Below are 12,623 nucleotides of genomic sequence, written 5' to 3'. Positions count from 1 at the left end.
TCGTGGTCTAATTCAGTTGAACTGACAAGCTTTAGAGGACAAAACTTATCTGAGTGTTTTAGTTCTTTCAGGTAGGGTGATTACCTGCATTCACTGAGGTCAATTGTGCAAGTGGGCTCAGTATTTACACAGTGATGACATGCTTGAGCAATCAGGGCATACCACAGTTGGGAACTAAACTGCTCAAACTTATTTTATTTTATTTTATTGTGTTTTATTTTGTTTCGTCATATTTTATTTTATAAAAATATTATTTTACTTGAAAATAAAGAAAGAGTTCTCGTCAGTATTTGACCGTCTCAAATGAAGGACAGACGCATAGTGCTCTGATTGGCTGACTGACCGGGACTTCTCCAAATCCGGAAGTGACGCAGGAAGCCTCGCTGTATTGACATTTTCGGAGGAGCCTGGCGCCGCACGCGCTCGTTTCCTCCGAGTCTCCCAAAAGCTCGCAATGGCGCCCATGCCGCTGCCTCTTTCGTGTCTTCTGAAGTACACAGAGTGTCTACAGAGGGCGCGAGGTGTCTGTAATGTCTTCCGGGCTCTGCCCCACGGAGCGTCCAGGTTTCGCCCCTGGAGGAGGAATTTCAGGGCGATATCTCGTGGAGTCGGTCCGCCGTTGTCCCAACAACATCCCGTCGCCCCCAAGTGCGCAGCATCTGTCTGCAGCAGCCCCCCGAGCGGCGAGGGCGTCGCAGAGAGGCTGTGGTCTGTTTACAATGAGACCAAGAGGCAAACACAGGGTATGCGCTCACACACACGCTCACATTTACTGGAACTCCATGCTATCAGTAATGTTCGAGGATGATTCATGCAGGACCAACCCAACCTTTAAGTAAAATTTAACTAAATAGCAACTGTCATTGTAAATACAGATTTATTATATTGTAAAATACTTATAAAATGATATAGCATTTTTTAGATTAAATAAAAATAATATAAATATATGTAGAAATCAGTTCATTATTTTTAGCTCCACTGTGATTTCTTGTGGTATTTGTCTAAATATGTAGGACACGTGAGGAAAATTAAAACTAAAATCGCATTTCTGAGTTTTCTTTATTCAATTCATTATGAATCAGGAGCAGACGGAAAAAATGCACTCAAAAAAATTGTAATATACACTGGGTGGACCTCAAGCTCTCTTATGTATCCACTTGTAGACAAATAAGTCCATGAACGTCTTTTTTTTTCTCATCTGAGCTGAATTCTGGGCCAAAACTGTACGTCTGGATAGCTTTAAAATTGCTCGCCATTTTTGTTACAGGTATGATATTAGGTTGGGGGTGTGAGGGGCTGTAAGGTAGGGAAAGAAAGTAAACAGAGAACTCTTAGCAAAGGGACAGGGCTGGTTCATGCCAAAGGTCCCACAGTCACTCTTCAGAAACTATGTTCTAAATTATGACACACGTTTTTAATTTTTTGCCTAAAATGGTATAATCATAATCGAAAGATCACTGGGAACACTTTTAAAATAGATAAAAAAGATGATCTGAGTGGGTCTGTAATATTCAACTGGTTTTCTATTTTGAATCTTCTATATCTGTGTTTCAATTTTAGATTTGCTACTTCAATTACAAAATATTCAGGTGCACAGAAAAGTTAGTTCTAGTAGAGTACAATCTACTTAGTTACTTAATTCGCCCAACTCTCAGATTTTCACTGTAGTGACATTATTTTGTGTGAATTTGTGAGTCTAACAAACTATTTCTCACTTTGTTAATGTAAAAAATATTACATTTTTGCCACTGTTCACTATAATTTATAGAGCTAGTCATGTGATTTTATACATACAAATATTTCAATTTGTGTCAAATCAATTAACAAATTGAATCCTTAATCAAATTGAAAGTATTTTATTATTTTATTATTGAATATATTATATTTTTTAATATTATTATTTATGATTTCTTTCTTTTAACAATGATACTTCATAATAATAGCAGGGGCATCTTAAGTAGTAACAGACTAGTAACTACCTGTCTAAGTAAAAAAAAAAAAAAAAGCTTTTTTTTTAATTACAGACAACTTTGTTTTCTTTATTTGGGACCTCCTATATGTTGAAATTAGAAGTCTTGCTCTATAACCTAAGAGTCTATATTCTTCAGAAAATTTAAAGATAATCTATTTCTTTTGACGTAAGCTGTTAAAAGTTTTTGTTTATTGTTTTCCTCACCTGTTCTTATCAGAGATTTAACTTCCGATTTTAAATCCGATTCCAGGTATATCCACTCATGAAGTCGACCCAGACACCATTTTTGCAAACAACGAGATGAGCCTCCGAGACATAGAGATCTATGGCTTTGATTACGACTACACTCTGGCCTTCTACTCCAGCCATCTGCACACACTGATCTTCAACATAGCACGGGACCTCCTCATCAGTAACCACCGGGTGAGAGCAGAAGCATCTTGGGTTGTTCAAATGTGCACTTTTTAGGCAGATTTTATTTCATTTTTGCGGTTTAATTCGCTAATGTTGCCTATTTAGGACTTAGGAGCAATTGTCACTGCAAAGCTTAACTTTACTCTTTTGTTAGTACCCAGAGGGCCTGCGGAAATATGAGTATATTCCTGATTTTGCTGTCAGGGGACTTCACTATGATGTCCAGAAAGTAAGAAAACATTTTTCTTGTTTTAATTTGAATTTAAACTTTGTGATGAGTTTAGTTATGTTCTGTTTTCTAAGAGTATTTTATGATTTGCAAATAGGCACTCCTGATGAAGATAGATGCTTTTCATTATATCCAGTTGGGAACTGTATACAGGTATCTGAGGAACTTTATTTTTTAAACAATGATGATGGAAAATATTCACTCACACAACTGAGAGAGCATTAAACTTCAAATATATAAAGAAAAACTGAAGCTATTTATGTGTTATCACTTTATTTTTAGATCCACATTGAAACAAAACACTTTATCATGTTGGTATGTTTTTATTTGAAGTATTTCTTGTTTCTGATGCAGAGGTCTTCATCCAGTTCCCGATGAGGAAGTCGTCGCCATGTATGAAGGCTCTCACGTACCCCTGGAGATTATGAGTGACTTCTATGGAAAGGTATCAATGTTTTCTGCCACACTTCTCTGTTTAAAATCCCCCCACAGCTATTTTTTTAATCTATTTTAAATGTTTTCCTAGTAGTCTTGTAATAATGATTATGTCATTTATAGCCAAAGTCAACAACCCTGTGTCATTTTTTTTAATGTATTTTCTGCAGCGGGGCAGGATTTCATCAGAAATTCACCTCTGAGTTGTGGGATGGATTGTTGGTGTTGAAGTAACCCTACGTTGATATCCCAGCATTCCTTTGTTTACACTCTCTCCCGGTAGCTGACAGAACCTCACAACAACCTCAAAATAACTTTAGTGTGGCAAAAAAAGATGGCGAGCAATACAGTTTTGAGGGCCTATACCGTGCAAAATCAACTTTTTGAGCTTTTGAGTATATTAAAATGTTAATTTCTCACTATAATCAACAAGTGGTGTTTTGACCTGTTCACACATTTCTGAGCATTCCTCTAAAAACCTGCGGTCAGAGCACCAGCTCCTCCCAGTCCTCCCAAAACGAGGCACTGAGGTGGACAAGTCAGAGCAGCCACTTTCAGGAAGAGTGTGCGGTGACAGAACCCCCCCCAGGCTAATACAAACATTCAATTTCTCACTGAACCCAGCAGTGATCAGCCGCTAACTTTACCACTTAGCTAGTTGCAATAATCCGCTACCTTTATACCAAAGCTAGCGGTGATCAGCAGCTAGTTTTGGTTCTCATCTAGTGGTCACAAGCCGTGACCTTTGCAGCTAAGCTAGCAGTGATCAGCCGCTACCTTTACCTCGTGGCTAGTTGCACTAACCTGCTATCTTTACCGCTAAGCTAGTGGTGATTAGCAGCTATCTTTGGTGCTCAGCTAGCGGTGATAAGCCGTTACCTTTGCAGCTTAGCAAGCGATGATCAGCTGCTAACTTTGGTACTCAGCTAGCGGTGATAAGCCGTTAATTTTGCAGCTAAGCTAGCAGCAATAAGCCGCGAACTTTGTCACTAAGCTAGCGGTGATCAGCCGCTAACTTTGCTGGACAGCTAGTGGTGAAAAGCAGTTAAACTTGCTGCGGTGCTCAGCTGCCAGCTTCACTGCTCAGCTAGCTCAGCCACTACGATCTACAAAAGGCGGATATACAGTACACATCCATCTTTGCAAAAGCCCAGATGTTGTTTGTTTTCGTAGGTAAAATGTAGACACGATGTCGAGGCCGGCTCTAGGATGACGCCACAAAATGGACGTCACAAACAGCAAGGCGATGCCTCAGAGGTCGAGGTGTCTTACTTCCGAGTAGGAAAACAGTTCCCAAAAATAACTCATGTTTCATTAAAAAAAGTGTTCTTTAGTTCACCAAAGGTAACACATGATCACATATATGGATATAGTTTACTCTGAAAGGCAAGAAAAGCATGGTGTAGGCCCTTTAAGACATTCATTGATCTATTAAACTTTATTGGAGACAAAACAAAGTGATAACGGGATGTTGGGGTAGGATTACTCCACACCCACATCTCAAAGGTGAATTTTTAATGAGCTACTGTCACTCTGAAGAAACTATGTCCTAGAATTTTTTTTTTTTAATTTAGGCTAAAAACAGCATAATCATAACTAAAAGACCACTGGGAATGCCTTTAAAATAGCTCTAAAGGTGATCAAAACGGGACTTTAATCTTAACTGAGAGAACAACTTCAAGGAGTATTTTTGTCCCACAGAGTTCACATGGCCACACCATGAAGCAGTTCATGGATATTTTCTCTCTGCCTGAGATGACTCTACTGTCGTGCGTGAACGACTTCTTCATGAAGCACAACATCGACTATGAGCCTGTGCATCTCTACAAAGACGTAAAGGTGGGTTAGTGTCCCGGTAGCCAGACTGGAGTGTTCAAGCGTTTGTACGTCTGTCCTGAGTTACTCCAGCCTCTCAATTTTAGCACTGAAAAGCAGCTTCTAATTTTAGTTGTTCAAAGTCGCCCCCAGCTATGCGACTCTGCCGCTTCACAGGAAGAGCGGTGTGAAGTGAGCTTCCTCTGCGAGGCCAACTGTCGCGCTGCTCCTGTCTGTTCAGCGTCACTCCGTTACACTTCTGACAGAGACTTGTCTTCTCTGCACGTGCTCTGTTTGAACGATGCCTCGCATATCTTTTCAGCACAGCCTCTGTTATCTTTTTTTGCCTCAACTATTTTTTTTCCCCCCTTTGAGTCTTTTTTGTGTATCAGATGATAAACAAACCAAGTTTGCCCTTACGTACCCAGACTTTCAAACGGGAGTCTGTGCGTTGATTACAATCACACAAGTGTGCTCTCACTGAGTCAACAGAGCAGCTAAACTCCTGCTGTCTTCATTTATCATTTGTATGCCGGGATCTGCTTGCTTTGTTCTTCCAAATCAACTGTTTCACCTGCAGAGCAAAGCTGCTGTGAGGGCTGAATGCTAATGCGTCATTGATGTTGGGAGTTTCTGGTTCATGGCTCTTCGCTCCTTTTCTACGCAGGAAGCCATTAGAGATGTCCACGTGAAGGGGATCATGTATCGAGCGGTGGAGGCAGACATCGGTAAAGTTATTTCGATGAGCTGTTAGTTCAATGAAAAACACGAGTAATTTTGTCTTTGCGAGGACATATTGATTTTCAAAGGGGGGCCTTGTTTGTACAAAGACCCTCATATTTTCTTCCTGTTTTATTGCTTTCAGATAAGTACATTTGCTACGGGGAGCAAAGCCACGCTGTGCTGAAGAAGCTGTCAGCGCACGGAAAGAAGATGTTCCTCATCACCAACAGCCCCTTTGACTTTGTGTAAGTGAGTTAATGGCGGTGAAATTCATCAGTATGTCGCCTCGTTTTGGAGCTGGACAGAGAAACGTCGGCCTGCTTGGATTTGCAGTTCCTTGCAGGATTGTTAAAGAACTTGACAGATTCCCACCAGCATGACTCTTGCTGTGTGGACATCTTATTACTGCTGTGTTATTGTCTCCCTTAGGGACCGTGGAATGAGCTATATTGTTGGAAAAGATTGGAGGGATCTGTTCGATGTTGTAATAGTTCAAGCTGACAAACCTGGTTTCTTCAACGACAGGAGAAAGTAAGCAGGTTTTTTTTTATTTTTTTTTTAGTGCAGCTTATTTTGTGCTAAGTTTTGTGTATCCCCCCCTTGGGACTTCTAAGGCAGATGCAATTATGCCAGCTGATGCCTGTGTGGCTTGTGCAATAAGGTGCAAACATGCCTTGCGTCTGGCTTTTGTCACAGACCTTTCAGGCGTGTGACAGACAAAGGTGCGCTGCTGTGGGACAGAATCCACCGGCTGGAAAAAGGGCAGATCTACAAGCAGGTGCTCTGCCAGGTTTACCTTTTCCAACAAATTACTTTGGTTCCAACTCATCATGCTACCTGTAATTCATTTATTCTTTGCTTTCGATCGACAGGGAAACCTCTATGAGTTCCTCAGACTCACCGGCTGGAGGGGATCTAAAGTACTTTACTTTGGAGATCACATCTACAGTGACTTAGCAGTAAGGCTTCTGTATTTACAACAAACGCTTCACTCCAAACAGCAAAGTTATGGGAATGTGATTTTGCCATTTTTGGCTAAAAAATAAAGTTTTTGTAGAGCATTAATAGTTTATGAGAAGTTCACCTCTGAGTTGAGGGTGGGACTGTTTGTGTGAAGCAACGCCGCCCCCTTTCTGTCGCCCATAACTGAGCTTTCTGTTTACACGCTCTCCTGGTAGCTTACTGCCCTTCAAACCCTCAACCTAACATTACTAAGGCGGCAAAAATGGCGAGCAATATTGGAGAATTCCAGTCGTACACTTTTGAATCAGATGCAAGCTCAGACGTGGAAAACGGAGACCTACACGGATCTAGTCGTCTATAAGTGGACGGAGCAGAACAGGGAACTTGTGACTTGCCTGTTACATTTTCTACATCACACTAACCCTCTTTTTCAAATATTATTTTTTAGTCAACTCCTGCTTCACAGCAATTTTAAAAAGAAATACTATTTTAAGGATAATTCTCCCAATATTTGTCCTTCATGAGAAAAATGCCACAAGAACAAGTTAAAAACACCAAAAACCCAATCTTATGATGAAAAAAACTGTACCTCATTTACTCCTTTTCTGTCAGCTTTCAGTATTTGTCTCTGAGTTACATCAGTTCTTCACAGAGGAGAGGGATTCTGATGTATGCATAAATACGCTTCATCAGCTTTAAAAACTGGTTTCTCTGGTAGGATGTCTGGTCAACGGTTGTCAGCCATGACTCCATGACATTCTCTTTTAGAGCGATGGAACATGGCTTTTGTGGTTTGCCACATCTATGCAGAACAGACATATGCAGTAGATATGAAGGAGTTTATTTATTTAAGGTAAAAAACATATGTTTCAGATCATAGATTGTAAAAAAAATAAAAAAAAGAAAATTATGATGATAACTTCACAGTAAAGCAAACAAACTCATTGCAATATATAATGTTTCTTTAACTTGCATTTCTATATGAACATTTTCTAATATATTTATGTTTGGTTAAATTATAATGCTCCTCTGGTTTAGCTGTCTTCTGCCCTGTGGGACCTTTCTGACAAAGACTTTAAGCACATTTTCCTCTCCTCATTTGTGCAGCTACACTGAGTCTTTATTAGGCTGTTAAATGTCACTGCAGCATCATCTTAGTGGGAGTATGAACGTATAATTGAAGAATATTGCTGCATTTGATCTTATGTTGCACTGCCTCCAGTCTATGAAGCAGCATTCTCTGTACTCTTGTTTTCTTTTAGATATCTTACTCAGAAGCCCCAACTAAAAGTGTAATTGTGTTTATTGTGATAGATTGTGCGGTACATAGGTTGGTTTTAACACAGAATCCTCATCTGCTTCCTCAGGATCTAACCCTTAAACACGGCTGGAGGACGGGGGCCATCATCCCTGAGCTGCGGAAGGAGATCAAGATCATGAACACTCCAGAGTTTGTGCACATGATGTCCTGGTTGCAGGCGCTGACTGGACTTATCGAGCAGATGCAGGTTAGGAGATCATAGAAGAGACTTTTTGTTACATTTTTGTGGCATTGCTTTGCTTTCTATTCTGACATCTTAAATGAAGGCTGTTCCTTTTTAATCTTTAATATCTGGATTCATTAAAAAATGTTCTTTATAATGTAATTTGTTCAATTTTTAAAGTGGTTCTTTGACTGAAGCTTTTTCAGCTGATGCCCCATACTCTGCTAAAGGGTTTTTTTGAATGGTTAAGCTTCTCTGAGTGCCATCCTGTCATTTCATTCACTGGTCTTCAAAGCCTAGGAAACAAACTAGTACTTGTTGGTGGGACAGTTTGTACCGAGCCACAGAGAAAAAAAAAACACAACCTACATTTTTTCTGTTTTTTATCTAATCTGATTCTGAAGGACGTTTTATTTTGGAAAACTACTTGATTCTCTCCCCCATATCAGACTCATTCTTGGCACAAGTCAAGTCGCTCGGTCACATTTCAAAAATACATCTGCTACTTTCTTACAGCTGAAATGAAACATCCAAGCTACAAAGTTTAAAAATTTGCATCTTAAGTCGGACAAAACTGAAGTTAGCACTGGATTTTTTTAGTGTCCACTTTGACAGTTATGAGTTAAGAGAAAATCTATATCACATTTTAATGGTTCCTATTCAAGATCCATTCTAATTTAAGATAGCTGCCGTTAGATCCAGAAGCTAAAAAAAAATATGACCCCCATATAACCTCGTACAGGCCGACTTTTGTGAAAATGTCGTCTGACATTAAACTGGTCTTTAGTAGTTGTTACTTGCTATCATGTTGATGCATTAATATACTAGACATGTGTGGGTATATTTATGAAGAGGATAGAATTCAGATCAAACTGACCCATTTTTATGTTACGACACACCTGACGTGTGGCGCGTTCAAGAACGAGCAGAACGTGGGTTTTTTAATGTGCTTTTAGCATAAGGTGTTCACACTGGTCTGTCGCTACCTGATACTATCGCACGTACCTACAGTTGGAAGAGGCTTGGTAATAGATATCTAAGCGGTGCAAGCCCCCAAAATCTTTGCTCCAGGCTTTTTCTTTCACAGCTGAAACATTTGGTGCCGTAGAATTCTGGTTGGGTACAAAATTATTAATTTCTCCTTCATTATCAGTTTCTAAACAGTTGGCCCTTTTGTGTTTTGAAAAGGATGCTATCCATACATCATTACCAAATCTGAAACCCCGAAAGTTCAAGTTTAACTTTTGACGTGTACACCGCCGCCTTACATTCTATACATAGAGCCCAAAAATTGCTTATCACCAGGTGAATGTGACAATTTTGCCTGAAACGTGCAAATAGGTGCATTTACATAGACTTTTCATTGAAACCTGTCACCCGAAAGCGAGCCCGGTTTTCTATATCGTCCTACCCATTACGTTTTCCTACCTACATCCACTGCACATGCATTGTCCTTGTGATAATGACAATAAAGGTCTATCTATCTATCTATCACACCAGAATTATGTCATATTTTTAAGTTTTGGCGGACAACCCATCTCTGCTACCTCATTGATCGTGTGGTTACTAAGCTGTTCTTGTGACTTTAGGTTACACTTATTGTATGCTTAATGCATCTAATCTACACTCGCAACTTAGTTCTGGCGAGCTCACTACTTAACTTCTGGGACTCATAAATAGTTTTCACACTGTTCCATAACTCTGCGGCAGATCTACATCTACAGTGGCTCTCTGTCTGCCAGGTGAACGTTTCAAAATCTGTGATGACTTTTTTTAACCGAACGTTGTGAGCCCTGTGCGGAAGAAGAATAAAACCTAACTGAACTCCTCAAATCCAACATAAGTTCATATTCCGTGCTGTGGTTGCGCCGTTCAGTTCGAAAGAACTCTCAGATACTAAAACGTTCACCTTGTGGACAGAGAGGAAATGTAGACGTGGATCTGATGCAAATCTGCTCGATTATCTTCATAGTGCTCATTTATGACTCAAGTTTCTTACACTCTCTACCTGCACATGACAACAAATTGTGTATACTTTACATTTTAACTCATGAATTCTGTCCTACTCCCCCTTGACTCTTTCCTACTCTGCTTTTTCTACATCCTTATATTGAAACCATGTCTTTGCTCATATTCAGTAAGTAGGATTATCTGATAAGGTAGGACATTTGGATAGCTATATCTATCAGTTTGTGCTACGGGCAGGAACATCAGATCTTTAGAATACCAGCATTAGGTTATTCTTTTGGCCAAATCATCAAAGAAAGCAACTGTGAAGTAGATCAAAGTAGTTTTAGATCAAAGAAATACAATGGTCAAATGGAGGGGGAGGGGTAGCTAAGTTTTCTTTTCTGCTGCTTTTGTTGCACATCTCTTATAAACTGTGACACAGATGAAACATACTTGAACTAGCATTTTTGCCCAGTAAACTTCTGACCAATTAAAACACTCCACGACCTTTAAAGAAATGTTATTGGTAAATCCAACTTCCTTTTGAGTTTAGTCCTTTAAAGTAGCATGAACAACTGTTAGAATTGTGTGTCTGTACATAGAAAAATAAGCTGCTTCCACTAGTAAAACATATCTTTAAGGAACATGGAATAACTCTGGCATCCTTTACAGCCAAAAGGACACTTGATAAGGAACTTGATTAGATCAAGAACGTTCAACAGCAGAGACTCGCACAAGACTTGGTTGGAAGAACCCCTTTCCTCGTTGCCTACCAAATAGATTTCCTCAAATTGGGAATTCTGAATATTTTTCAGAATAAATATTTAAACTTAAAACCATTCCAGTTCATAGCCCCATCAGATGGGCACTTTGATGACTGAATTTGACCCCCCGCCCCTCAACCAGGAGCCATTTGGTGGTTTAAGCTCCCAATCCAACCCCTTACCATTTCTAGAGCCTTTGGTACAACCTGATCATTGTCAACTGAATGTTTTGACTTTCAGTCTGTGTTTATGGTAACTATAGAACATGAAAGCTGAAAAACACAGAATTCCTCATAGTTCTTCCGTACTTTTCTCTCAGGTGAACTGGGATCCAGCATCTCAAGCTGTAGTTGAAGAGTGGATCAAAGAAAGAGATGCAATGAGGTAACGCAGATCAAATCATTAGGCTGCTCGATTTGTTTATTTGAAGCACGCTTTGAGGATATGGATTTACTTTACAGGTCACAAACGAAGGACATCTTCAATGCACAGTTCGGGAGCCTCTTTCGTGCGTACCACAACCCCACCTACTTCTCACGCCGACTGTCACGCTTCGCCGACATCTACATGGCCTCCATTAGTTGCCTGCTTAACTATGACCTCCAGCACATCTTTTTCCCTCGCCGCACTCCTCTGCAGCACGAATCCCCATACTGGCTAGAATACAATCCCTCTGGTCGCTTGGCCTCATCTCCAGCCCCTCAGGACCAAAGCAGAGTCTAATTCAATCATGGGAGAGAGATTTTTAGAAATTCAGAAATGTACTGTCCAAACTTTGTTTTGTTTTCGGGAGTGTTTTTAGACTAGTAGGGTGGGATGTATTTGTTAACCTTAAAACATGTTAGTTATGTGTCCTTTCAAAGAATTTAGTCTTATGAGAGGAACAGTGGACTTTGTGCTATTTAAATGTGTGTATTTGTGTGTGTTTCTGAGCAGTTTATTTATTTAAAAATGGGTGCATTACTGAACCTAAACATTAGGGGGCAGACACAGTTCAGGTTTAACGTACATTTGTTGTGCATTGCCTTTTTGTCCTTTGCATCTCTGGCGAAATGGGTATTTTACATTCACATTACATACTCCGTTGCCTTAATCTGCACTTCACATTGCTGCCGGCTGTGTGTTTTTATAATAGGCTAATGTAATTTGTGGCAGTCAAGCTTTTTGTAAATTTCGCCAGGCGGCATCTTTGTTAATTCAGCACTCATGCTGACACACATCGCACTTTGATGTACTGAGATCTTTGCGTTTAATAGTTTTAGACGTTTCCACACACAGTCGTCTGAATGCTTCATCTCAGAGGAGGAGGAAGAGGAGAGTCTCAGGAAGAATGGAGCGTCACTGGTACATTTGGTGTAAACGCTGCTTTTTTAATCTGTGAAGGAAGCACGATTGAGCTCCTTACACTTCAGTTTTGCAGAGGATGGCTGAAGCCTTTTCATGTTTTGACATAAAGGCTTATTGAGAACACATCTTGGAGAAAGGAATATAAAAGAGCAGAGAGAGCTGTGACAGCAATGGAGATTTTTTTTCTTTGGTTCGTTATGCATATTAATGATGTATATTTTTAATGTCATTTCACTATTAAAGTCCCAGTGATTGATTTTCACCCAGTATTTGTGCTTCATGATGCCTTAAAATTTATGTCTAAAATATACTATATCATGCCGTTCTTCTTGAATATATTGTTTTTTCTGGCTTTTGAACCAAAATATGATGACATCAACCCAACCTCTCCCTTTATGCTGACTGTCTATCATTGGTCTAAGAGGTGGGAGCTACCACCTACCCCATGCACAGAAATACAGCTGTGCAGACTGAAATCCAAAAAGTTTGTCATTCAGTTACATCTGCAACCTTAGATAAAATCCTTA

The 12,623-nt window shown here is 39.8% G+C and overlaps 1 protein-coding gene across 1 annotated transcript; it reads left to right on the top strand.

Moving 5' to 3' along the window:
* Window positions 1-373: 373 nt before the first annotated feature.
* nt5dc3 (5'-nucleotidase domain containing 3) lies at window positions 374-12,358 on the top strand. Its single transcript, XM_024282531.2, has 14 exons — window positions 374-743; window positions 2,223-2,395; window positions 2,541-2,615; window positions 2,713-2,768; window positions 2,970-3,060; window positions 4,752-4,889; window positions 5,533-5,593; window positions 5,731-5,833; window positions 6,018-6,119; window positions 6,285-6,366; window positions 6,461-6,547; window positions 7,919-8,059; window positions 11,069-11,133; window positions 11,211-12,358. The coding sequence occupies exons 1-14, from the start codon at window positions 455-457 to the stop codon at window positions 11,470-11,472; spliced, it is 1,725 nt and encodes a 574-aa protein (XP_024138299.1). The 5' UTR covers window positions 374-454; the 3' UTR covers window positions 11,473-12,358.
* The last annotated feature ends 265 nt before the right edge of the window (window positions 12,359-12,623 follow it).

This window comes from Oryzias melastigma, linkage group LG6, assembly GCF_002922805.2.
Source record: "Oryzias melastigma strain HK-1 linkage group LG6, ASM292280v2, whole genome shotgun sequence".
Classification (NCBI taxonomy): domain Eukaryota; kingdom Metazoa; phylum Chordata; class Actinopteri; order Beloniformes; family Adrianichthyidae; genus Oryzias; species Oryzias melastigma.
Note: the sequence above shows the minus strand (reverse complement) of the source record. Positions and strands in the feature narration are given on the sequence as shown.